Source organism: Panthera uncia (genome assembly GCF_023721935.1).
Source record: "Panthera uncia isolate 11264 chromosome A3 unlocalized genomic scaffold, Puncia_PCG_1.0 HiC_scaffold_11, whole genome shotgun sequence".
Classification (NCBI taxonomy): domain Eukaryota; kingdom Metazoa; phylum Chordata; class Mammalia; order Carnivora; family Felidae; genus Panthera; species Panthera uncia.
In genome coordinates, this window is record NW_026057578.1 from 9,879,817 (window position 1) to 9,906,646 (window position 26,830).

The window sequence follows — 26,830 nt, forward strand, 5'->3', positions numbered from 1 at the left end:
TTTTATTTTTGAGACAGAGAGAGACAGAGCATGAGTGGGGAAGGGGCAGAGAGAGGGAGACACAGAATCCGAAGCAGGCTCCAGGCTCGGGACTGTCAGCACAGAGCCCGACGCGGGGCTTGAACTCACAGACCAAGAGATCATGACCTGAGCTGAAGTCGGACGCCCAACCGACTGAGCCACCCAGGCGCCCCAACCGAGCTGTTATTTTAATGCACATGCGTGTCAGTGTTCACTGAAGCAGATACCAACGATGAGACTAAAAACAGAGTCATTAGAAAATCAGAGTTCTCTGTGAAGACTGATGAACACGAATGTTTTTAACTCGCAGTTTAGAATAAAGAAGCTCAACTCAGGATGCCTAACGATAAGTATAAAAGAACACATTCTTTTACGGCGTCGTTCAGCTGGATGTTAAGGTCCTTAATCATGTTGTCCGATAAGTCTACTTGGTTTTAACTTAAAAAAAAATTTTTTTTTATGTTCTTATTTATTTTTGAAGGAGAGAGATGCAGAGCATGAGTGGGGGAGGAGCAGAGAGAGAGGGAGACATAGAATTTGAAGTGGGGTCCAGGCTCTGAGCTGTCAGCACAGAGCCCGACGCGGGGCTCGAACTCACGGACTGTGAGATCATGACCTGAGCCGAAGTAGGATGCTTAACCGACTGAGCCCCCCAGGCGCCCCCATTTGGCTTTAACTTTAATGTCGCCCCGTTGGTGAAACACAGGCTCACATAAAAAGATAACATATTTACCAGGATTAATTACTCAGACTTTCCTCTCCTGACCTAACTTTTCGGTGGTACTTTTATTTGCGTAATTAAAAGGTGACTTATAACCTGGAAAAACAGGTTTGATTTAGTTCTGAGGTGCAACAACTGGCTATTGATCAAACCCACCCCTTGCTTCCAGGACGGGGCAAGACTTGTCAAACTAGTAGCACAGGTTAGGTTTCTTTGAAACGCACAATTGGTAAGTTTCGCTTGGTTGTAATTGTGTAAGAGAAAAAGGTGCTATTAAAAAACCGTGGAGGTTGGAGAAGGCGAGCATAATTTTAACTTTCTATTTAAAACTGTGCTGTCTGAAATAATTAACAAACTTTTCTGTGAGTAAAATATATAGATTTATCATTTTATGTTTTTAAAGATTTTATTGATTTTTTTTTTTTTGGAGTCATATCTATACCCAACATGGGGCTCAAACCTACCGTGAGATCAAGAATCCCATGCTCCACTGACTGAGCCACCCAGATGCCCCTAGATTTATCATTTTAAATAATAAATGACTTAAGATAGGGGACCAACAATGATGTAATTTTCTATTTTTTTAAATTATAATAGAAAACTGGGGCACCTGGCTAGCTCCATTGGGGGAGCATGTGACTCTTGATCTTGAGGTCATGAGTTTGAGCCCCACATTGGGGGTAGATATTACTTAAACAAAAAATAAATAAAAACGTTAAAAAATTAGAATAGAAAACTAACAACATAGCCTTTGAATCTTACCATATACAAAACAATTCTGGTTTTGTTTTTTTTATTTATAGTCTTTCTTTATTTTAATGTTTATTTATTTTGAGAGAGAGAGAGAGAGAGAGAGAGAGAGAGAGTGCCAGCAGGGGAGGGGCAGAGAGAGAGAGAGGGAGCTCACAAGCTGTGAGATCATGACTTGAGCCGAGGTCGGACGCTCAACTGAGCCACCCGGGCGCCCAGAGTCCTTCTTAATTTCTACTTACATTTGAGTGGATATTTCCTTTTAATGTTATATAATATATACATAACATTCATACATATATAAATATACATATTTCTGTTTCTACAAAATGTAGATCCTATTTTTATCAGTTATCATTATATGATAATCCCTTTCCTATATTGCTAAGAAGTTGTCTTCATGCTCATTTATAGAAGGTGCATATGATTTTACTGAATATTAAATGTACCCAAGCTTATTTAATTATTGCCTCATTGTTGGACATTGAGGTTTCTTTTTATTTGGGGGTAAACCATAACAAAATACGGTCTTGGGGCACCTGAGTGGCTCAGTCGGTTAAGCGTCCAACTTCGGCTCAGGTCATGATCTCACTGTTCGTGAGTTCGAGCCCCGCGTCGGGCTCTGTGCTGACAGCTCAGAGCCTGGATGAAGCCTGCTTCGGATTCTGTGTCTCCCTCTCTGTCTCTGCCTCTCCCTTGCTCCCACTCTGTCTCCCTCTCAAAAATAAATAAACATTAAAAAAAAATTTTTAAGAAAATAATCTTGGGTGGGAGGGAAGGGAGGGTGGGTGATGGCTATTGACGAGGGCACCTGTTGGGATGAGCACTGGGTGTTGTATGGAAACCAAATGACAATAAATTTCATAGTTAAAAAAGTAACAATAATACAAATAAAGAAAAAAAAGAAAATAGTCTTTAAAAAATATAAAGGCTATAGAAATGCCTACAACAAGAGTAAAAATGCACATATTTGCATGTGATAAGAGCTGACAGCTGGGGCCACATGGATTTCTATTTAATAAATAAGCATTGGGGCGTCTGGGTGGCTCAGTCGGTTAAGCGGCCGACTGCAGCTCAGGTCACGATCTCACGGTCCGTGAGTTCGAGCCCCGCGTCGGGCTCTGTGCTGACAGCTCGGAGCCTGGAGCCTGCTTCCGATTCTGTGTGTCCCTCTCTCTCTGACCCTCCCCCGTTCATGCTCTGTCTCTCTCTGTCTCAAAAATAAATAAACTTAAAAAAAATTTTTTTCTATAAATAAATAAATAAATAAATAAATAAGCGTTAATTCCCTGTATCTTCGGGCTTTTGAGTCACTCAATGGATAACTGCTCATTCTCTCTCCAAATAATGACAAATCTTACCAAACTTCACTGTAAGTTGAAACACCAACTTCAGATCTACAGGAAATTTCTCTTGCCACATCACTTTTTGTTGTAATTTATAATAATAGTTATTGAGTACCTAGTATGGACTTTATAGGTGTCATCTAGTTCAGGGGTCAGCAGACTTTGTCTGTGAAGGGTCAGAGAGTAAATACTGTGAGTTTTGCAAGCCTTACAGTCTCTGTGGCAACTGTGTGATCTGCTGTTAGCGTGAAAGCAGGCGAAGGCGGTGTGTAAAGGAGGGGGTGGGCTCTGGGCCAGTAAGAGTCTATTTCTAGATGCTGAAACTTGGGTTTCATGTAATTTTCATGTGTTAGGAAATATTATTCTTCTTTTGATTTTTTTCCCCATCCATGTAAAAAAAAGTTTTTTTTCTTTAATGCTTATTTATTTTAGAGACAGAGCACAAGAGGGGGAGGGGCGGAGAGAGCCTGAGACAGACTCTGAAGCTGTCAGCACAGAGCCCGACGCGGGGCTCAAACCCACGAACTATCAGACTGTGACCCGAGCCAAAGTCAGATACCCAACCGACTGAGCCACCCAGGAGCCTCTGCCTTGGCCTGTTCTAATCTAATCTTCTCAACAAAGCTATAAGTAGGAATTCTTTTGTAGCAGGGTGTGGAAACTGAGGCTCAGAAAGCCTAAATAACTTGCCCAAGGTCACACTGCCAGAGAGTGACAGGGCCAGGATTTAAGCCCAGCTCGCGGACAGCAAAGCTCATGCCTCTACAGAGCTGGGTGGTTCGAGAGCCATCACGTAACTTCTCTAAACCTTACTCTTCTCATCTGTAAAATGGGAATCATGAAAATGCTAACTTGCCATCAAGGTGCCGTGAGACTTTGATGTAACAAAGCATGTTCTTGGCAGTAGTAAGAAGTGAACAAAGGAAAACAGGTATTAATTATTATCTTGTGTTATAATTCCTTCTATACAGAAAGGTAGGTTAGAACAGTGGCTATAACCGTGGATTGTGCAATTACAACAGCTTTAAATACTATTTCCACCAGGACCTTAAATAATATACGTAAGGTATCGTACCTTAGTTTCTTTTCTTTTTCTGTTTTGTTTTTGGGGGTTCTTCTCTTCTCTTTTCTTTTCTTTTAATGTTTATTTTTTGAGAGAGTGCGAGCGCAAGCAGGGGGAGGGGCAGAAAGAGAGGCAGACAGAGAATCCGAAGCAGGCTCCATCCAAGCTGTCACACAAAGGCTCATGTGGGGCTTGAACTCACCAACTGGGAGATCATGACCTGAGCTGATGTCAGACGCTCCACTGACTGAGCTGCCCAGGTGCCCCAGTTGTTTTCTCATTTTTAATCGCTATTAAAGATAGTCAGTTGTTTAAAACAACAATAGCAATGATGCATTCGCGCATTTTATGGCGTGGAAATAACTACATTTGTACCTTGGTTCCTATCTGTGAAATGGGGAACAACCGTAGCGCCTACCCCAGACGTCATTAGGAGATTCAACTGGGTAAATACGTGTAAAGTGCTTAGAAGACCAGGCACAATCAGTTTGAATTAATTTCATTACTTTGAAAAGATCTGATTATATCTTCTCTTCCTGCATTTCAGTGAAGAGTCCACAACGGCAGGGTCTGCACCCCTAACACAAGGCCAGGCACATAAACACGAGTTCCAAAAGTCGTCGCTACTGAATGAATGGATGAATGAGTGAACGAACAGACGGGTAAAGGAGAAAACAAAATTGACTTTGGGATGAGCCAAAGGCAAAATCTGAGCAGTGGTTTTCTTGATATCTGGTACCAAACAAGCCATGTTTATTTCTCATAAAGTCGGTGATGGTCAAAATAGACACTATCCTGTTCAGGTCACTAGTTGATGTCTGGTAAATGCTTACAGGTAGAGTTCCTAGTGTCGTAAAGAATTTTGTGGAGACTCAACAGGGCAGAAACACGTTTTCTGTGTTAGAACCTGAAGAAGCTGGACAGACGACCTCTTCGGGTGGTTCCCCCAGAACCGCAGGATGTCTCAGATCATTAGAATTTCCCCCAAAAAATGTTTTTTGTAAGATATAGACTTTCTGTTTATTGTACAAACCAAAGGGACATTAAATCAAAAGAGTAGCATCTACCAACATCATCATTCCACTTAAAAATGGCCCCTGGGTGGCTCAGTGGGCTAAGCATCCAACTTCAGCTCAGGTCATGATCTCACAGTTCGTGGGTTCGAGCCCCACGTCGGGCTCTGCGCTCCCAGTGCAGCACCTGCTTGGGATTCCCTCTCTCCCTCTCCCTGCCCCTCCCTCTCTTGCGTGGCTGTGCTCTCTCTCTCTCAAACAAATAAACCTAAAAAAAAAAAAAAAAAAAAAAGAGCCTGAGTGGCTCAGTGGCCACCTGAGTGGCCGACATCGGCTCAGGTCATGATCTCACAGCTCGTGAGTTCAAGCCCCACATCAGGCTCTCTGCTGTCAGTGCAGAACCCACTTCATATCCTCTGTCTCCATTCTCTCTCTGCCCCTTCACTGCTCACACACATACTCTCTGTCTCTCTTTCAGGAATAAATAAATATTATAAATAAATAAAAAGAAAAAATATTTTTTAAAATCGGTATTGTAATACCAAAAATGGGGGGAAAAGACAATTTCAGGATAAACTGAATAAACAGAACTAGATGTACTTTTTAAAGACCAAAGCAAAAATCTCAAAGCAAAAATACCAGCTCCACCTACCACCTCCTTGCTCTGCGGCCTTGGGTTAAATCCCTTCCCTTCTCTTAGCCTCAGTTTACTCATCTTGAAATACGAAAAATACTACCAATAAAACCCACCTTCAGAAGGCAGCTGTGAACATTCAGTTAAGACGTTGCTTGTAAGAAAGCACTTTAGCCTGGTATATACATCGGGGCGTCCCCGTCTCAGCACTGCGGGCATTTGGGGTCGCGAGACTCTCTGTTGTGGGATGTCCTGTGGTTCAGCAGCACCCCTGGCCTCTGCCCACCAAGTGCCAATGGTGATCCCTCCTCCCTTTTCACACAACTGGGGAAGCCAAACCTGCCGCCATTGCCGGTGTTCCCTGGGGGGTAGAACTGCCCCCCTTTGAGAACCTCTGGTTTGAATGCCCCTCGCCCTTGCCCCCCCCCCTGAGAACCCCTAGTTTGCATGCCCCTCCCCCCGTACCCCGCCATTGAGAACCTCTGGTTTGCATCCCCCCCCCCGTTGAGAACCTATGTTACATGCCCCTCCCCGACACTGGTCCCAGTCCGGGTCTCACGCCCAGAACCACTGGTCCCGACCGCTCTCACGTTGGGCAGGAGGAAACCAGAGCCCCGAGCCTCGGCCTGTGGTCATATTGTGTCGGTTCCCTCGGGCGCCGCACAAATGACCTCAAACTGGATGGTTTAAAGCAGCCGCAGTTTATTTTCTCACGGTTGTGGGGAACAGAAGTCCTAAATCAGGGTGGAGGTGGGGCGATGCTCCCTCCAAAGTCTCTGGGGGAGAATCCTTCCTGATCCTTCCAGCTCCCAGCACATCCCTCCGACCGACGTGTCCATTTTCACGTGGACTTCGTCTCTGTATCTCTGCCTCCGCTCTCTCTCTCTCTTTTTTTTTTTAAGATTTTGTTTTTAAGTGATCTCTACACCCAGCAGGAGGCTCAAACTCACGACCCTGAGTTCAAGAGCACAAGATCTACCAACTGAGTCAGCCAGGAGCCCCTGTCTTCTCTAAAGGGCCTCTGTCGTTCGACTTAGGGCCCATCCAGAGAAGCCAGGATCATCTCACCTAGAGATCCTCGACCTTACCATTGGTGCCCAAATCCTTCTTCCAAGGGATAAAAGGTCACACTCACAGGGGTTAGGACTTGGACCTGTCTTCTGGGGACCACAGTTCAACCCCCTACAGTTTTATAGCTTTTGGGTAGTAGGGCCAGAACTGAGGCTGAAGTGTTCCGACTCCTAGGATTTCCTTACCCGTGCTAAACTTCAATTTCCTCACCTGTCACATGGGCCCAACGAAGGGACCGCCCTCATCGGGTGGCTGTGTTCGTGGCACCCAGGCTGGGATGCCACTTTCACGCACCGAAGCACTTTGCACAATGCCCGGCTTCTAGCAGGTGTTCCGGAACCGTTCGCTCTGGCTCTCACAGTCGCGACCATCGATTTCATTACCATTCGCTCTTCTCTGCAATGAAGTACGTGTCTTGTCTCTAGGGAAGGGTCGCCTCAAGCCACAAACTAGGTGCTCCCATCACCCGTTCAGTGCTTTGCCCTCTCACATCACTTCTGCCCGCGGATGGCGGTACACGGTGTGGAACCACGGTCCACCGTGGAAAGAGAACTAGTAATGACGGAAAGTGCCCCGCGTGCTTTTCTCTTCGTTCCCTGTAGCCCAGCCAGAAAGACGACACTTCTCTTGTTCCACAAGTAAACTCTAAACTGGGGCGCCGGCTCGGCTCAGGTCAGGATCTTGAGGTTCTTGAGTTCAAGCATCGGGCTCTGTGCTGACCGCTCAGGGCCTGGAGCCTGCTTTGGATTCTCTCTCTCTCTCTCTCTCTCTCTCTCTCTCTCTCTCTCTCCCCTCCCCCACTCACACTCTGTCTCTCTCTCATAAACATTTTAAAAAATTAAAAATTAAACTCTAAACTCCTGACATCAGTGTTCAGCTACTTTTAAACAGGCAGGACGGTCTTGGGAAGCATTTTAACCCAGAAGAAAATGTGTTCTGTGCAGCTCTCACCTTCTGGAAACTTCTGACCGGGAGCGATTTACATACAAATTGATTCCATGCCCTTTTCTTTGTCAAGCTTAAGGCTCTTTAAACTTATCTCTTTCCATCTTCGGTAACCTCAATTGAGTTACTAGTTAAAATATACCCTGCTGGTCTCACAAATTTGACTCTCTGTAATTGGGTGTTTTCATTCCCGGGCATATTTTTGTAATGGAGCGGTCCGGCCTTGCAGGTTAGAGCCTCACCTTATCTCACTGGCGGCAGGAAGGTAATTGTCAAGACTGAAATACGAAGACATGGGACAATGCAGCAGAGAGTCTGGGGACTTCTGAAGTGAATTGCCACCGTCCAGCGGTTTTCCTGGAACGATACTGTGGCTGAAGTTGTCGCGTACCCACCTGCTGCTTCCCCTTTCTTTCCTCGCTAGCAGATAGAGAAATTTAATTCAGGCACCTGGAGGGGGATATTCAAGGAAAGGATGCTCCCACTACGTTTCCACCCATCCATCGAGCCCTTCTGCCAGAGATAGTTCTAGAAGTGGGCATGTAACCTAGTTCTGGCCGCAGAGATAAAAGGGGAAACCTGCTAGAGGGCTTTACAGAAAGGTTTTCCTCCTCTGTAAAGATGGGTGCTCAAGGATAGAGGCCTCCTGTCCTGCCTTTGACCCGATAGTGGGAGGAAGTGCTGGGGCGGCAGCAGCTATCCTGTGATCGTGAGGACACATGCACAGGGACTAAGCCAATAGGGCAGGTGATAGGCTAGAAGGCTGGAGAGGACTGGTTTCTAGATGGTACAGGTGATCTCCTGAACCAGTCCTGGAGCAGATTCTTGTTAAGTGAAGTAAAACATGGCCCTATTATTTGAGCCAAATTTAGACCATCCATTGGTACTTGTTGAAAACATCCTGATGCGGGGATATTCATAGTGTCTCCCTCTCCTGGCTCATTTAAACTTTAAGGCATCTTATGACAGAGCAGTCTTGAGGCATTCACCTAACTGACTTCTGCACTGGTGGCCACAGTTCAGTCCATAGCAGGAACCAATTTCCTAATTTTCAAATTTTCCATAATTTTTTGGACTGTTTTCAAAGCAAATAAATGGAGAGATGGTTTGTGTGGCTTCCAGGCAGACAATGTAGGAAAACTTGTTAAAAAATAAACAAAAAACAAAGGTCAGGGTGCCTAGGTGTCTCAGTCTGTTGAGCAACCGACCCCTGATTTCAGCTCAGGTCATGATCCCAGGGTCATGGGATCGAGCCCCACATCGGGCTCCACGCTAAATATGCAGCCTACTTAAGATTCTCTCTCTTTCCCTCTGCTCCTCTCCCCCGTTTGCATGTTCTCTATCTCAAGAAAAAATAAAAGTAAAATAAATAAAAAATTTTTAAAGATCCTCTAAGCCATATCGATTTGGGTTCAAATTCCAGCTTTATCAGTTATTAGCTGTGTGACTTTGGGAAAGTTGCATAGCTTCTCTGAGCCTAAGTCTCCCCGTCCATGAAACAGACATAAACTGTACCTGACCACGTCTCCTGGGTTATTGGGAGGAGTGAGGGAGCTAATATTTGCAAAGAACTTAGCAGCGGCTGGCAAACCACATACTCTTCATAGTCATGTTTCTTTAGGTTTTAAACATGAATACACTCAATCAGTAAAAATAGATTCAAGTTGTAGCTTAGGAAAAAATAATCATCTGTCAAGGGAAAATGAAGAGCTGTATAAGTAATTCTTAGCTATTTTTATGATTCTTTCTTGAGAATGCAAAGGGGAGATTGCTTTTAGTATTCTTTTTACCGTGACTATAGGTTTAAACGACACCCAGAGTTCCCCAAAAAGCTTAAAATTGCCTCTAATTCATTTCTGCTGAGCCAGCAAACATCACCGTATCACCCAGGTACCAGCTACAAATTCTTTCCTGGATATCTTTCATATAATTTGTACGTTAATCTTGGGACTGTTATCTTAGAATCTCAATGTGTTATTTGCAAATCATCTTGTTATCTCTCTTACAACTATTGAGCAAGCAGACCGTTGATATATTCATGACCTTCTGAAATTCAATCAAGGAATTATTGCATAAAGAAAGAAAAATGTGTTTCCCCCAGGCTGGTGAAAGTTGGCCATTCAGGCTTGTTTAGCTGAAAACATCTTCAGTGTCATTGTCCCTTTTCTAAAATTTGCCACAATTTTCCAGCTGTTTGTGAAGGACTATACAGAGGATATTTTTTCTGACGTTTTGCCTTTTGGACTTTGATTACGTGGCATTGCCACTAGAAACCACCTTCCTTTTTTTTTTTTTAATTTTTTTAAATGTTTATTTATTTTTGAGAGAGGGAAAGAGCACATGTGAGCGGGGGAGGGGTGGGGTGGGGCACAGAAGATCTGAAGTGGGCTCTACACTGACAACAGAGCCCAGCGTGGGGCTCCAGCTCACAAACCGTGAGATCGTGGACTGAGCCAAAGTCAGATGCTTAACTGACTGAGCCTCCCAGGCACCCAGGATGCTATCTTCCTTAAATGGAGCATCAAGCATTTGGCCTGTCCTACCTACTCTTGAATCCTCTACTGTGCAACTTTTGGTTTGTGCTCAACCTCTCTGTGCTTCAGTTTGTCACGTGTAAACTGAGGGTTCTGAGAGCCACCACACACAGGCATATGGGAGCATCAAATGATTTAATCAGCACGGAAGGTATTTAATAGAGTTCCCGGCACAGGGTAAACACTTGCATCACATGAACATTTAACTTCCGGAAAAATCCAACCGCAGGAGCTGGGAAGAATCAAGACAGAGAATAAAGTTACAGTGCACATGATGCCCTGACGTGACCCTGGAGGGGCAGAGAGAGGTGGAGAGAGACAATCCCAAGCAGGCTCTGTGCTTTCAGCCTGGAGTTCCACGTGGGACTTGATCTCACGACCATGAAATCATGACCCGAGCCGAAATCAAGAGTTTGATGTGCAACCAACGCGGCCACCCAGGCGCCCCACAATTCAAACCTTTTTGCCCACTTTTTAACAACTCTGAAATGAGGATACCTCTGTAATCAATAGTGTGTCATAGTTTCATTGAAAGCCTTTTTTCTCTTCTCTCGTGACATATAAAATAATGACACGATATATGCAACTGTTACCCTGAGTGCCGACTTTGATCCTGGGCACAAAAATCTAACTCCATTGTGAATGTCAGCTAACTGGGATTGTAACCATTTGAGTCCTTGCCAAAATCATCCGCTCCCTGAATATTCTGACTTGGGGGATGTATTCCCAACTCAGATTTCACTGTCGCACAGCTCCAGCCGTGACAATCAACTTCTCCATGGCTGAATTTTTTCCATATTCGACATCCTTCTTCCTGCTGCCCCTCACCAATGGTTTGGCTCAGGTCATGATCTCATGGTCTCACGGGTTCAAGCCCCGAGTCGGGATCTGCACTGGCAGCAAGGAGCCCGCTTGGGACTGACTCTCTCTCTCTCTCTCTCTCTCTCTCTCTCCCCCCCCTCTCTCTCTTCCCCTCCCCCACTCATGCTGTCTCTGTCTCTCGAAATAAACAAACAAATAAATAAAAGACTCGTTACAAAAAAAAAAGACAAATCAAAAGGAAACCACCGTGAGCCAACTCAAGCATTGCCTCTCTGTAGCAAACCGTGAAAATCAAGCCCGAACAGGTTTGTGAGAAAAGGTGACCAACGTGAGCTTAGCTGGTTGGTCCGAAAAGGGCAGCAAACAAATAGAAACTTTCCACCCAACGGCTTTTGTGAAACCTTGTTCTTCAGTGCCCCCACCCTGCCCTGAAATGACCATCGGTTTGAAGCCCTGGGTCTTTTACTGCGATGTTAGAGAAAAGACCTTGGGGCGCCCGGGTGGCTCAGCCGGCTAAGCTAAGCGTCTGACTTCGGCTCAGGTCGTGGTCTTGCGGGGCTTGAGTTCAAGCCCCGCATGGGGCTCCGTGCTGACAGCTCAGAGCCTGGATGGAGTCTGCTCGGTATTCTGTGTCTCCCTCTCTCTCTGTCCCTCCCCCACTCACACTCTGTCTCTGTCTCTCTCCGTCTCTCTCACTCTCTCTCTCAAAAGTAAATAAACATTAAAAAAGAAAAAGAAGACCTTGATGGGAAAAATGGACAAAGTGCCACGTGACGAACTAGTACGAAACAGGACACGTGTAATTTATTAAGCATCGTTTCTATCATGCGTCACCGCTCACCAGAGTTATTTTATCTGAAGCTGATACAAAGAAACTAAAGGGAATAGGTCCCCCTGCATTTCATACTGCAAATGTCCACGTCCTTCCCAAATGCTCAGCGTGCATTTCAAGTATGACTCGAAAGAACGCATAAAAGGCTCTGAATGAGCGCTTGCTTCCTCCTCTGTAACTGGGGAACAGTAATAATAATTCCTATCTCGCCGGAGTTTTGCAAAGAAGACTTGTGCAGATAGTCGTTAGGCAAGCCCTTTTCAAATGTAAATCACGACATCATCTGTGTTATCAGTAGACCTTAAGAGACCTTCAGACCCATGTCGTCCAGGAGAAATATAATGTGAACCACATGTGTAATTTTAAACTTTCTATAGGTAAAAAGAAACGGGTCTCTTTTAAATAGGTAAAAAGAAACAGGTGAGGTTAATTTTAGTAATATATTTTATTTAACCCGATATAGCTAAAATGTCGTCTTAGCCTGTGACCAATACAAAAAATTATTTTAAAGAATTTTGTAATGTCTATTTATTTTTGAGAGAGAGAACACAAGCAGGGGAGGGGCAGAGAAAGAGAAACACACAGAATCTGAGCGGTCAGCACAGAGCCCGATGAAGGGCTCGAACTCACGGACCGCGAGATCATGACCTGAGTTGAAGTTGGACGCTTAACTGACTGAGCCACCCAGGCGCCCCCAATACAAACAATTGTTAATTTGATATTTTACATTTTTTTTTTTTTTTTTAACGTTTTATTTATTATTGAGACAGGGAGAGACAGAGCATGAACTGGGGAGGGTCAGAGAGAGAGGGAGACACAGAATCTGAAACAGGCTCCAGGCTCCGAGCTGTCAGCACAGAGCCCGACGCGGGGCTCGAACTCACGGACCGCGAGATCATGACCTGGGCCTAAGTCGGCTGCTTAACCGACTGAGCCACCCAGGCGCCCCTTACATTCTTTTCTTTATTCATACTTCTTTGAAATCTGATGGATGCTTTACATGCACGGCATATCTTGATCCAGACCAGCCACATTTCAAGTGCTGCCATGGCACGTGTTGCTAAGTTACCACACTGGACAGACAACTTGAGAGAGAACCTGGAAGAAGGACGTTCAGCTCCTTCCCCTTCCATTAAAAAAATGTTTTTTTTTTTTACCAAAAATAAAAATGGAAGAAAAAAAAAAAGATCTCCTTAAGGGCGCCTGGGTGGCTCAGTCGGTTGAGCGTCCGACTTTGACTCGGGTCACGATCTCACGGTTTGTGGGTTCAAGCCGGACGTCAGGCTCTGTGCTGACAGCTCAGAGCCTGGAGCCTGCTTCGGATTCTGTGTCTCCCTCTCTCTCTGCCCCTTCCCCACTTGCTCGTGCGCACTCGCTCGCTCTCTCTCTGTCTCTAAAAAATAAATAAACATTAAAAAAAGGTTTTACGTAAAAAAGATTTTTTTTAATTTTTAAAAATTTTTAAATATTTGAGGGGCGCCTGGGTGGCTCAGTCAGTTAAGCGTCCGACTTCGGCTCAGGTCACGATCTCGCGGTCCGTGAGTTCGAGCCCCGCATCGGGCTCTGGGCTGATGGCTCGGAGCCTGGAGCCTGCTTCCGATTCTGTGTCTCCCTCTCTCTCTGCCCCTGCCCCGTTCATGCTCTGTCTCTCTCTGTCTCAAAAATAAATAAAACGTTAAAAAAATTAAAAAAAAAAAATTAAAAAAAATTTTAAAATATTTGAGAGGGAGGAAAGAGAGAGAGTATGCATACGGGGGAGGGGCAGAGAGAGAACCCCACAAGGGGTTCAGTCCCCCAGACCGTGAGATCGTGACCTGAGCAGAAATCAAGAGTCAGATGCTTAACTGACTAAGCTGCCCAGGAGCCCCTAAAGGTTTTTTTTAACTAAAGATTTGCAGTTGCCCAGTAGGTCCTGCCAATACATGGTACAAAGCCTCAGCAGATACAAAATTCCATACAGTATAAAGTAAACCGGGCTCCTTACTCTGTCTTCCAGAAACTGAGTTTCCATCCCCAGAAGCAGCCACAGTTAGCAGATTCTCAGATTCTCCTGTCTCCTGCCAGAGACGTTCTAAACAAAAGCATAGATGCGCATCCAAATATAGACAAACAGACTAGATTAGATATCCACGCATACATGTGCATACTGTTTTTTACTCTCTTTTCCGCACAAATGTGAACATGCTCTACAGACTATACTATACCTTGATTTTTTTTTTGTTGTTAGGTCTTAGCTGTGTTACATTGGGCAAGTTACTAAACTTCTCTGTGCCTCAGTTTCCTCATCTGTGAGTGGGAGTGAGTGTACTAAAATACCTATGTTATGGGTTACTATAACATATGGGTTTTTTTTTCCTTAATAAATGTTTATTTATCTTTGAGAGAGAGAAAGAGACAGAGCCCGAGCAGGGGAGGGGCAGAGAGAGAGGGAGACACAGAATCCGAAGCAGGCTCCAGGCTCTGGGCAGACGGCACAGAGCCCGACGCGGGGCTCGAACCCACGAACCGTGAGATCATGACCCGAGCCAAAGTCGGACGCCCAACCCACTGAGCCACCCAGGCGCTCCTACCTATGTTATATGTGTTAACTAACTGAAATTTAAATAAAAACTTAGAAAAAATAAAATTCCTACTCTAGAGCGTTGTTGAGAAGATTCAATGAGTTAAGCGCATAAGACTTAGAACAACGCCTGGCACATTCAATACGTTAGACTTTTTTTTCCAGTGGCTACAAATTATCCTGTTGCATGGCTCGACTGTAATTGATGGAAACAGTCCCCTGTAATGGACATTTAGTTTGCTTTTCTTCCCCCAATCTTTGCTCTCCCAGGAATGCCTTAATGACTAGCTTCATGCATAGGTCATGTTGACCATGTGCAAGTAAACTAGAGAATAACCGCAGGATAGGAATTTCTTGGTCGGAGGGCATGTGCCTGTTTAATTTGGGTTTCACTGCCAAGTCATCCTCTCAGGAGACCTTACCAGTTGACAGTCCAGCTGGCTGCATGGGAGGTGTGCCCGCTTCCCAGAGTCTCAGGCTCATGGGACGCGTCAACCCTGGTCCCTCCTCTGCCCGCTGAAGACACGGGAAATGTTCCAACACGGTGGTTTCTATTTGTCCTTCTCGCGCTGCGGTGAGGCTGGGGTCTTCCTGTGTCTAAGGGTTACTTGAATTTCCCTTTCATGGAGAGAAACTCTGCTCATTTTTCTATTGGATTGTTAGACTAAGCCTTTTTAAATCCCTGTCTCTCTCACTGATCCCTCCCGGGTTTCTCCCTACCCACCACCTGGATGCCTTTCCCCCCGCCATCCCTCCCTGGCAGTAATCCAGACTTCCTTTCTGCCGTCTTGAGGTGTGCTTTCAATGGCATATTGTTAGGTTTTCACCCAGGAGTAGCACACGTCTTTGGCCAAATCGTGTCTCCGGGGCAGAAATGGGCTTCTGTGTATTCCAAGAATGACTGACACTGGGCGTATATAAGGCAGGCATTTGATGAGTACTTCTCAAGTGTATATTTTTTTTTTTAATTTTTTTTTAACGTTTATTTATTTTTGAGACAGGGAGAGACAGCATGAACGGGGGAGGGTCAGAGAGAGAGGGAGACACAGAATCTGAAACAGGCTCCGGGCTCTGAGCTGTCAGCACAGAGCCTGGTGCGGGGCTTGAACTCACGGACCGCGAGATCATGACCTGAGCCGAAGTCGGATGCCCAACCGACTGAGCCACCCAGGCGCCCCTCAAGTGTATTTTTTTAAAAAGAAAATTAGTTGGCTCACAGCTGTAGAAAAAAGAACATCACTTTCCCAACATTTCTTTTTTCAAATGATTAAAATTATCCCATTTACTCCATCATTGAAAGTACCACACTATTAACCATTATTAGTAATAGTAAATTGTGGCAGTTGACTATTAAAACCATTGACTTTTAACTGCCCGGCTAGCTCAGTCGGTAGAGCGTGAGACTCTTAAAACCATTGACTTTTGGGGCGCCTGGGTGGCGCAGTCGGTTGAGCGTCCGACTTCAGCCAGGTCACGATCTCGCGGTCCGTGAGTTCGAGCCCCGCGTCAGGCTCTGGGCTGATGGCTCGGAGCCTGGAGCCTGTTTCCGATTCTGTGTCTCCCTCTCTCTCTGCCCCTCCCCCGTTCATGCTCTGTCTCTCTCTGTCCCAAAAATAAATAAAAAACGTTGAAAAAAAAAAAATTTAAAAACCATTGACTTTTATTGTTAAATTATTAAAATCCAAGGACTTTAAAAGCAAAAATAGTTTCTCCCCCAAGAGGACTACTTTTCTTCTTTTTTTAAAACATGTTTATTTATTTTCGAGAGAGAGGGGAGGGGCAGATAGAGACAGTGAGAGAATCCCAAGCTGGATCCACACTGTCAGTGTAGAGTTAACCCAGGGCTTGATCCTGTAAACTGACAGATCATGACCTGAGCCAAAACCAAGAGTCGGACGCTGAATTGACTGAGCCACCCAGGTGCCCCCAAAGAGGACTATTTTAAATAGTTTGTTTAAACACCTTTAAATATTTTACCTATGATTATACAAACATACACTAAAAATTGTAGGGATGGGGCACGTGGGTGGCTCGGTTGGTTGAACGTCTGACTCTTGATTTCAGTTCAGGTCATGATCCCAGGGTCATGGGTTCAAGCCCTGCGTCGAGCTCCATGCTGAGTGTGGAGCCTGGTTAGGATTCTCTCTCTCTCTCTCTCTCTCTCTCTCTCTCTCTCTCTCTCTCAAATTAAAAAAAAAAAAAAGCGTAGGGGTGGACGTGTGTGTATACATACATAAAGACAGAAACACACATGGTTTGGGGAGTTGTTAGCAAAAATCAGATCCTACATTTTGTTTTTCCAAATTGGAATTCTTTTATTTCAATCATTTCTTCAGCAAATATTTACTGAGTACCTACTATGTGCTCCGTATTTTTTGTTTGATTGCGTGTTTATTTTTTGTGCTTGTTTTTTAGCAAGTGATTTCCATGATCAAGAAAGTAGTCACTTTCAAGAAAGTCAAGAAAGTATCTCGCTTGTGTCACAGCGAGATAGTTGCAGAATCTTGAGTTTGGAATAAATTTCCAGATTTCTTTCCCCTGTCTCCAAACAGAACATCCCACACATCTAAGTCAGTCTACCATCTATTGGAATTTAAAAGGCCCTCCGGTGAAAGACTTCACTGCAATCTTCAGCGCCTCTCCTAGAGTTTGCTTACCTCTGTGTTCTTTGGAGGAAACGATCCATATAAAAGATAATAAATGATACAGCAAAGTGCTCATAGCGTGCACCTGTGTCAAGGAAATAAAACATGGTAACATATTAAATTTGAGATATTCAAATCAGAGTCTGGGTCCCAATCACGGTTAATCTCCTTTTCCAGATACATAGCTTTGGTATAGAAGACATTTAGCCCCTCTAAGCCTTCGTTTTCAAAAGAGTTCTAAAAGCCAGTGTAATAAGAAAAATAAATATGATAAAAAATTAACCTTGAACATCCTTTCTATTATCATAGGATAGGAGGAGGGGCCACCAAAGCTCTGCCCTGGAATAATGCACATGATTGCTCATATAATTCAAATAATTCTTTTTCCTCTTTTCTCCCCACACACACATACAGGATTCAGGGAGGCTAATTGCACCTAGAGGTGACTGCACTCTGATAGTAACTATTTCATATGTTTTTTCTGATCATTAAATATATAAGTCGGAGCACCTGGGTGGCTCAGTTGGTTAAGCGTCTCTTGATTTTAGCTCAGGTCATGATCTCCTGTTTCCTGAAATCGAGCCCCACGTAGGGCTGTGCACCGACAGCTTGGAGCCTGCTTGGGATTCTCTCTCTCCGCCCCTCCCCACTCACATGGGTCCTCCCTCTCTTTCAAAATAAATAAACTTTAAAATATATATATCATGTAAGGCAACTAGTTCAGTGCCTAGCACGCAGTAGACATCCTACAAATGTTGGCTCTGATCTTTACCACCACAACTACCCTACTAGAAGAAAATTTTCTTTCTTTTAAGCCAGATTTCACGTTTTGTTCTGCCCCAGTCTTCCCAGCCTACTTCCAGCAAAACTGCAGACCTGGAATTCTCTCTTCTTCCCCTGAGCAGTTTCCTCGCACAGTCGATGGCACATCACAAGCCACCGGTAAACACTTGTTGAATGTATTACAAAACCTGCAATTTTATTTAATTTTTTTTTAAACATTTATTTATTTTTGAGACAGAGAGAGCATGAACATGGGAGGGTCAGGGAAAGAGGGAGACACAGAATCGGAAACAGGCTCCAGGCTCTGAGCTGTCGGCACAGAGCCCGACGCGGGGCTCGAACCCACGGACCGTGAGATCGTGACCTGAGCCGAAGTCGGACGCTTAAACCGACTGAGCCACCCAGGCGCCCCAAAACCTGCAATTTTAAAAGGATAAGGGCAGGAGCGCTTGGGTGGCTGCCTTGGTTACGCCTCAACTTCAGCTCAGGTCATGATCTGTGGGTTGTTGGGTTCCAGCCCAGCATTGGCTTCTGCGCTGACAGCTCAGAGCCTGGAGCCCGTTTTGGATTCTGTGTGCGTCTCTCTCTCTCTCTCTCTCTCTCTGCTTCTTGCCCGCTTGTGCTCTCTCTCAAAAATGAATAAATAGCCTTGCGGCCGGAACCGCCATCTTCCAGTAATTCGCCAAAACGACCAACACAAGGGAAAGAGGAGAGGTACTCGCTATATGTTCTCTGGGCCTTTTAGAAAACATGGAGTTGTTCCTTTGGCAACATACATGCGAATCTACAAGAAAGGTGGTATTGTGGACATCAAGGGAATGGGCGCTGTTCCAAAAAGAACGCCCCACAAATGTCACCGTGGCAAAACCGGAAGAGTCTACAGTGTTACCCAGCATGCTGTTGGCATTGTTGGAAACAGACACGTGAAGGGCAAGATTCTTGCTAAGAGAACTAATGTACGTGTTGAGCACATTAAGCACTCCAAGAGCCGGGATAGCTTCCTGAAGCGTGTGAAGGAAAATGGTCAGAAAAAGAAGGAAGCCACGGAGAAAGGTACTTGGGTTCAACCGAACTGCCAGCCTGCCCCACCCAGAGAAGCACACTTTGTGAGAACCAATGGAAAGGAGCCTGAGCTATTGGACCCCATTCCCTATGAATTCGTGGCATGATAAATGTAAAAACAACGAAAGACTTCAAGACTGTAAAAAAAAAAAGGGGGGGGGTGGGGGATGTGGGCAAAATAAAGGGGAGAGATTGTCCGATAGGAACACCTGCCCATTACTGTCAAGATTACAAAAAATAATAATAGGTCTGATATCCAATAAGTGCGTAAATGGGCTTTAGGAGCCCCTGGGTGGCTCAGTTGGTTGAGCGTCTGAGTTCAGCTCAGGTCAGGATCTCACGATTCGTGAGTTTAAGCCCCACGTTGGGCTCACTGCTCTCAGTGCAGGGCCCACTTTGGGTCCTCTGTCCCCCTGCCCCTCTGCCCCTCCCCCACTCGCTCTCTGTCTCTCGAAAATAAACAAAAAATTCAATAGAAAATTTAAAAATAAAGAAATTGGCTTCAGCTTTTCAGAAAGGCCGTACACTCTTTCATTTCTTCTATAACTATTTCTTTTTTTTTTTAATTTTTTTTTTAATGTTTATTTATTTTTGAGACAGAGAGAGACAGAGCATGAACGGGGGAGGGGCAGAGAGAGAGGGAGACACAGAATCCGAAGCAGGCTCCGGGCTCTGAGCTGTCAGCACAGAGCCTGACATGGGGCTCGAACTCACGGACCGCGAGATCATGACCTGAGCCGAAGTCCGACGCTCAACCGACTGAGCCACCCAGGCGCCCCTTTCTATAACTATTTCTTATATTCCTACCTTGTGCCAGGTTTACAGTGGTAAACAAGACAGACAAGAGCTTTCATGGACCTGTGGGGAGAAAACAATAAAGAAATACGGTCAAGAAGATGACTTCAGGGGTGCCTGGGTGGCCCAGTTGGTAGAGCGTGTGACTCTTGATGATCTTGGGGCCCCACCTTGGGGGTAGAGATTACTTAAAAGTAAAATCTTTTTTTTTTTTTTAATTTTTAATGGTTTTTTAAATTTATTTTTGAGAGAGATAGAGTGCGAGTGGGGGAGGGGCAGAGGGAGAGGGAGACACAGGATCTGAAGCAGCTCCAGGCTCTGAGCCATCAGCACAGAGCCCGCCGCAGGGCTCGAACCCACAAACCGTGAGATCATGACCTGAGCCAAAGTCGACACTCAACCTATTGGGCCCACAAATAAACTCTTAAAAAAACAAAGATCCTTTCAGATTTCAATGTTCTGTGAAGGAAATAAACAGAGATAGGACAGAGAGTGACTCCAGACCTATACAGAGATTCGGGAAAGGCCTCCCAGGAGAGGACATTTGCACTGAGGTGTAGGGTGATAACTTAAATGTCAATGTCCAACAAGGCCAAAAATAAAAATGTGTAAAGGTTTACGCATGGTATTGTGTAAGCTGAACAGCTTCATTTTCATTCTCCCCTTTAAAGAAGAAGCATGGCCAAGCATTTAAAAGTCTATGCCATCTTCTAGAAGAAGTACGAACAGGGGGACCCTTATAAACTCTTATTTGGTGGGGGGTATTATACAACCCTTTGGAGAATGTAAGACACCTAAAGTTGAAGGTGCGGGTTCCCTACAACCCAACACTTCTATGTCAAGGTACATTCATTATTTTTTAAGGATTTTATTTTTTTAAGTAATCTCTACACCCAGAGTAGGGCTTGAACTTACAACCCTGAGATCAAGAGTCACACAATCTACCTACTGAGGCAGCCAGGAGGTGGCTGTAGTTATATTTTTTGGATGAACCCTTCAAAGATCTCTTCTTAGGGAAGTAAGGAAAGGTTCTTTTCAATTCAAAATTTGAACCAGAAGACAAAAGTAATTAATTAACTCTACAAATATTTATAGAATACATATACGTGCCAGGAACTATTCAAGGCTCCAAGAAACCCACGGTGAAGGAAACCATCAAAGACCAGGCCCTCATGGACATAATGGGAAAAATCACACAAGAAACAAATAAAAAGTTTTACCCTCACTGAACACTTAATATATACCCAGTTTGTGATCCTGGTTTTATGCAAGAGGAAACTGAGTCTCAAGGAAATTGTCATTTGCCCACAGCGAGCCAGCTAGAAAGATGGAGAACATACTAGCCCAAGACCTTGGCGCCTGAACTCCACTTGGGTCAGTGTCTACCTTCCCCAGTGGAGCCTATCAGGAAGGCGGGTGTGAATTTTCCTTTCCTTTCCTTTCCTTTCCTGGGCACCCATTGCCTGGCTCATAAAGAGTTGTGTGGTTTTAAGATAAGAGCAGGTCGTGTACCATACTGGAGAACTATCGGGAAATAAAGCCTGCTTAAGAGACTGGGAATGGAGACAGATTTCAGAATTATTTACTCAGGTGTGGGAGTCAAGTCTAAAGAGATAGGAAAGGGGGCGCCTGGCTGGCTCAGTTGGGAGATACATGTGACTCTTGATCTCAGGGCCGTGAGTTCAAGCCCCACGTTGGGTGTGGAGCCTACTAAAAAAAGAAAAAATAAAGAAAAAACAAAGAGATAAGAAGAAGGACCATTCCTTTCTCCGAGCCATGCACCGCCCTGATCACTTCCACCTGACTTCTCCCCCTTTCTTCCTTGAAGAGAACCCCTAGCCAGTCCCTGACAGCGAAAGTGTGACCCAGATGCTCTCAACCACTGAGACAAGGATGTAAGACGAGACCCTGGCAAGTGCCTTCCATAAGGGGGCAGTAGGAAGAGAAGTGAAGTCAGGCAGAGGAGAATCAAAATCAGGTGTCCGTGTTTAATTTTTATTCTCCACTGATGAGGAAGTCCTGCTTTGGGATACAGCAGCCCACAGAATGGGTGAGGAACCCCTGCATCTTCCTGCCCAGGGGCCAACCCTCCTGCTTCTAGAACAGAATGGCTCTCATAGGGACGCTCCCCTGAATTTGTCTTTTGACACATTTTTCTTCTAACAGGAAAGTTACAAATATACTAAAGTAGAAAAAAAAAATCACACAACGAACATCCCCGCACCCTTCACCCGTAGTCAACAACTCTTAACGATTCACATTCGCTTTAGGATATTCCATCTTTAAAAATGCCAGGGACAGGGATTTCATTTTGATTGTTCTTTGCATTTACCGTGTGTCTGTTTTTACTAAGTTCCTAAGTTAAATGTTAGCTTATTTATTTTCAACCTTTCCTTTCCTAAAGAAATGTATTTTCCTTGTATCACGGCAAACGTATCCCACATTTTTTCAAAGCAACTCCTGTTTATATACATTTATGCATAACGATGCATATACATTATGCATAACGATGATGCTTTCAATATTAGGGTCATTTTACATTTTTTCCTTTCTTTCTTGATTTCTGCCAACTTCTCCCCCCTCCCTATATACTCTTCCTTCTCCCCCCATAGCCCCCGTGCAGGATCTGTCTTCATAGTTAAGCTCATATTGTTGTATGTTTCTATCCAGGTTCCAGTAATCCTAGTTTATCACCCCCTTGCTTTACCAAAGCAGGGAATTGTGCATTTTACTCTTGTCATTCAACAATGCTTAGTGGCAGTTCCTTTAATCCAATGCTTACAGTTTCATTTCACTGTACATAATGTCTGTATAATATTCCATGAATGTGCCAGCAGTTATCATTTTTGTTTTCACTTTTTTGCTATCATTAACAATGCTCCAGTACCCATCTTTTTTTAAGCATGTTTAAAAACATTTTTTTAAATGTTTATTTATTTCTGAAAGAGGGAGAAATGGAGTGCAAGCAGGGAAGAGGCAGAGAGAGAGGGAGACACAGAATCCGAAGCAGGCTCCAGGCTCCGAGCTGTCAACACAGAGCCGACGTGGGGCTCCAACCCATGCATCACGAGATCATGACCTGAGCCGAAGTCGGGGACTTAACCGACTGAGCCACCCAGGCGCCCCTAAAGTACACTTCTTTGAAAATTAAAAAACAAAATCTCAGGTGTTCTAGGAGCAGAAAGTTGCCGACAGTGGCCGCTGTGACATTTGGGCATCCGTATAATACAGCAAGGGGGTCAGCTTAGAAAGGGCCAGGGTCCCTCCCTGATGATCAGATCCTCTCAGTCCCAGCAATTCATTCACCTGTGGGATCACCCAGCACAAACCAATCAAGTACCTGCAAGGTGGGGCCCCTGACCTAGGCACTGTGACTTAATGGTGAAGAGTGTGGAGAAGGCTCCAGCTCTCAGGGGGCTGCTGTTCTGGTGGACAGAAGCAGACAATAAACAGGCAAGTAAAGGATATCAGCTCCGTGCATCGAAGAGGGCTGGGGTGGCCGCACGCTGGAGGTCTCTCTGAACACACATCCACCCTGAGCTGTGACTTGTTCAAGTTCAACAATCGCAATGAATCTCGTGATATTAAGTTTGTATGTATTGCAATGCGTTCGCAGTTGCTTCCGATCTTTGACTCAAGTGAGGGCCTTTTTGTAATCAGTATAGTTTTCAGACCTTCAGGGTCTGCTCCTGGAGATCGGAAGCAAAGTCTGAGGAATCCCCATTTTTTGAAAACATACGGGGTAATTCGATGAACAGTCAGGTTGGGGAGTGACTTTATTCGAGGACGCTCAGGAAGCACATCTGACCTGCAGACATTCAGTGAAAAGACAGAGGAGGAAGGTGAGTGGAGATCTGAATTGAAAAGAGGGCTCCGAGAACTTTCTCACCACCGCCCCCCTCCAGAAAGTCGTGCCTTTCAAACTCTTAAACAGCAAAGGGACAAATCCCCCAGGGACCCCTCACCCCCCATCCTCAGGAAACCTCCTAGGACCACTTCTTGGGCTTGACTCATTTGATGTGCACTAGATATGTAAAAACAACAGCGGTGGGCTGCCGGAAATCCAGCATAAAGAAAAATCTAGAATTGCAAATGTAAAACTGCCCACCCTCTGACAAAGATTATGCGGATGGAACTGAAAGCCGACAACAGGAGCAGAAATGACCCAATACTGGCATATGTGTGAAGTAAAAAGTGCCAGGGTTCCCGGCACGACCCCCCCCCCCCCCCCTCCATGAGGATTCTGGGAATTAACCATACCTACCTCAGACAGATTAAAAAGAAGACCGTTGTCATGTCAAGCTCTGAGCAACCCTGGGTGCTCAGTTAGGGCTTGACCCTCGATCCTCTGGTTTCTGGCTGCTCCCTCCCCCCCCCCCCGGCAAATTCCTCCAGCGTTGCCAGCGCCCCCGAGAGATCCAGAAATCCCCCTGGTTACCGTGTCCATTCCTGGGTGCTCAGCGAGTGGGCTCACCCGGGTGGCTGTAACTTTACTCCGACAACTTGGGAAAACAAACAGAGCCGTTCTGACCCTTTAGATTTCTTCTGCTTCCGCACACCCTCCCGAGCCTTACACGCTTGTGGTGACCTGCACTAACTGTGAAGAAGCTTCCAGACGCGCGCGTGCCACCGCGGCACGGTCTATGCTTTTTCCTTTGACCTCCTTCAGGTGCCAGCTTTGCTGGTGGCCAGCGGTGTAAGCGCCGTGTGCTTCCCTTTGTAAGCACTTACCTGGTCTTCTCCCGCCAACGAGCTTAATCTCACTCTTCCTGAACCTTTCAAGCCATTTGAGGACGGCCCCAGCTGCTTCAAGGCTGCGTTGTGAAAAACAACCCCAACACGGTCCCCGGTTTCTTCTGTTTACACAACTGCGTGAGGGGCTGGGGAGCCAAGGGTTTGAAAGTCACTTCATGTAAATGTCCTCATTAAAATATATGCATATTGATTTGAATATGCATGCTGTCGCATATGAAACGTGTGTGTTGTTATGAATTAAAATACATATGTAAATAGCTATTAAAATATGTACACATACGCACCTAAGAACAAAGGATTCGCTTCAAGCGCCCGTTGGGGTAACATGGAACCTTCCTGAGTGTCGGCCCCGAGTAGCCCCATTTGAAACACTGGGGTGTTTATGTTTGCTGGTACTGAAGGATACGGGCACTTTATCAAAAACTTTGGACAAGGGTGATATAAAGTCCCAGCTTTAGCACTGAGGTACATTCTCTCCCCGCCTGCTCCTCACTGACCCGCACGAACCACATCATGCTGGTATCCTGTCTCCCCATGTCCACAAGCTGTGCTTAAATGGCTCTGGTAGAAAATTCCAAAATGGTTTTTTTTTTGGGGGGGGGGGGGGGGGGGGGGGGGGGGGGGGGGGGGAGGAAAGAGGCATGACTCATTTAAAAAGCAACCACAAAAGTAAATGCAGTATTTTTATTCTATCATTTATAATCTGCCCTCACCCTCCCCCTCCCACCCCCACCTCGCCATAGGACCCTTCCCCCCCTACCCCCACCCCCCACCATCCACCTTCCCAAGGCCCTTCACACTTTGTACCTGGGATGAAGCGGGGAGGGGAATTTACAGCCCTCAGTGAAAATGTTCAGGGTCAAATTATATACTCTTCTGGTAAAGAGCAGGCAGTGGGAGTGGGGGAGTGTGGTCTTAACAATTCCGAGGCAGGCTTTAGTCCTGGCCGACGAGCTTGCGTCATGATAATACAATTTTGTATGTTAAACAACAGATGTCAAACAGAAGAAAGAGATGGGGTCTTTGCTTTTCTTCTCCTGTGGACCTTGCTCCCCCAAAGCAGCCATTTTTTCAGTTGCCATGACAGTGGTAATAGGAGTTTATCATTTTCCCATGCTTGCCGCATGCTAATGCGGAGACAATTCAGGAACGTTCTCCGGTTAGGCGAAGAAAGGATCCCAACCACAGGCCGCGATTGTATTGGAGATGCAGAGTCTACCTTTGCCTTGATCCTCTCCCCACAATCCCCAGCTTCCAGTTTATGGAACAAGTTATGTAAAGCAGAAGTTTTTATTTGTCCGTCTACTAACGTATCAGTTACAATCAGCAACAGGGCCACCGATGCCGGATGTGTGGATTGACAAAGCAAGTTGGCCATTCTTTTGAAAAGAAGTCGAATGAATATCGTCTCGATTGTAACTATGTATAATATCTATCAATCATATATGCACATTGAATACAGAACAATTCTGCTCTGTCTCTCAAAACATCAGGCCCATTTACACACCAAGGAGAGGAAGGCAGCTCCTTGGAGAATCACCAAAACTGAGAAAATCATATATTTATAAGAAAAACGCCTTCTTGCGATGAACAAAGACGGCATCGAAATTAAGCAAAATCACATTTGCAAGGGCTTCTTCTCCACATGAGGGAAGTGTATTCTAAAAAAATAGACAAGAAGGAAAAGTGGAAAAGTAGTTAAACCCGGATGGGGGTACACGAATGTTCCTTATGTATTCCTTGGTGCTTTTCTGTAGGTTTGAAATATTTTATAATTCCTTAAAAAAAAATTGTGAATCAAAGCCTTTCTGCTTGGCCTTTAATTAATATAGCCAAATGAGGAAAAAGGGAAAGAAAGGAAAAACAACGTAGCAGGGCAGAAGCAAAATTAAACCCCCAAGTGATTTATAGCAGACGTAGGTTTATTTCCCTCTTAATTTCTAACAGAATGTGGTGGTGGTTGGTCAGCTGATGTTTGCCTTTTTTTTTTCCTTCCTAATCCCTTAAAAAAAAAATTCTTGCATCAGTGACCACTAAAATGATGACTTCAATTGTTGATAGAGGTTCTTCTCCAGGATTGAAAACCAGTTGCTTTTATATGCATTGTCCTCCTTATTTTTTAGGCATCTGGCACATTTTATTCCTTTTTTGTTATTTTGAGTTGTTCTTTTATCATTATCTCCAGGAAGCAGCATTAGCATGCCGCAGATAAGACCACAGATCCAGATGTGCATATCAAAGGATGAACAGCTACTTATTAAGAAAAACTTTTCTTTCTAAGCCCAGCTTCTGTTCAAAGGAATAATAAAGCCTATGGCGTTAGTGACAAACTGGTAATTCAATGCCTTGTCACCACCGTGCATTGGAATGGAGGGTAAAAAAAAAAAAAAAAAAAAAAAGGCAGGTCAAAGAAATTGGTAAGGTCCACACTGGAGAAAGCTGAAAAGACAGAACTGGTTTAAAAGTTCATCTTCTCCG

The 26,830-nt window shown here is 44.9% G+C and overlaps 1 protein-coding gene across 1 annotated transcript in view; it reads left to right on the forward strand.

Annotated features, from left to right (window-relative positions):
• Window positions 1–18,919, forward strand: part of LOC125936360 (60S ribosomal protein L21-like) — a 41,042-nt gene extending 22,123 nt beyond the window's left edge. The window contains exon 2 of the mRNA XM_049650384.1: window positions 18,388–18,919. Within this exon, the coding sequence (XP_049506341.1) occupies window positions 18,388–18,909 (522 nt within the window). The 3' untranslated portion in view covers window positions 18,910–18,919. The remainder of the gene's footprint in view (window positions 1–18,387) is intronic.
• Window positions 18,920–26,830: the final 7,911 nt, after the last annotated feature.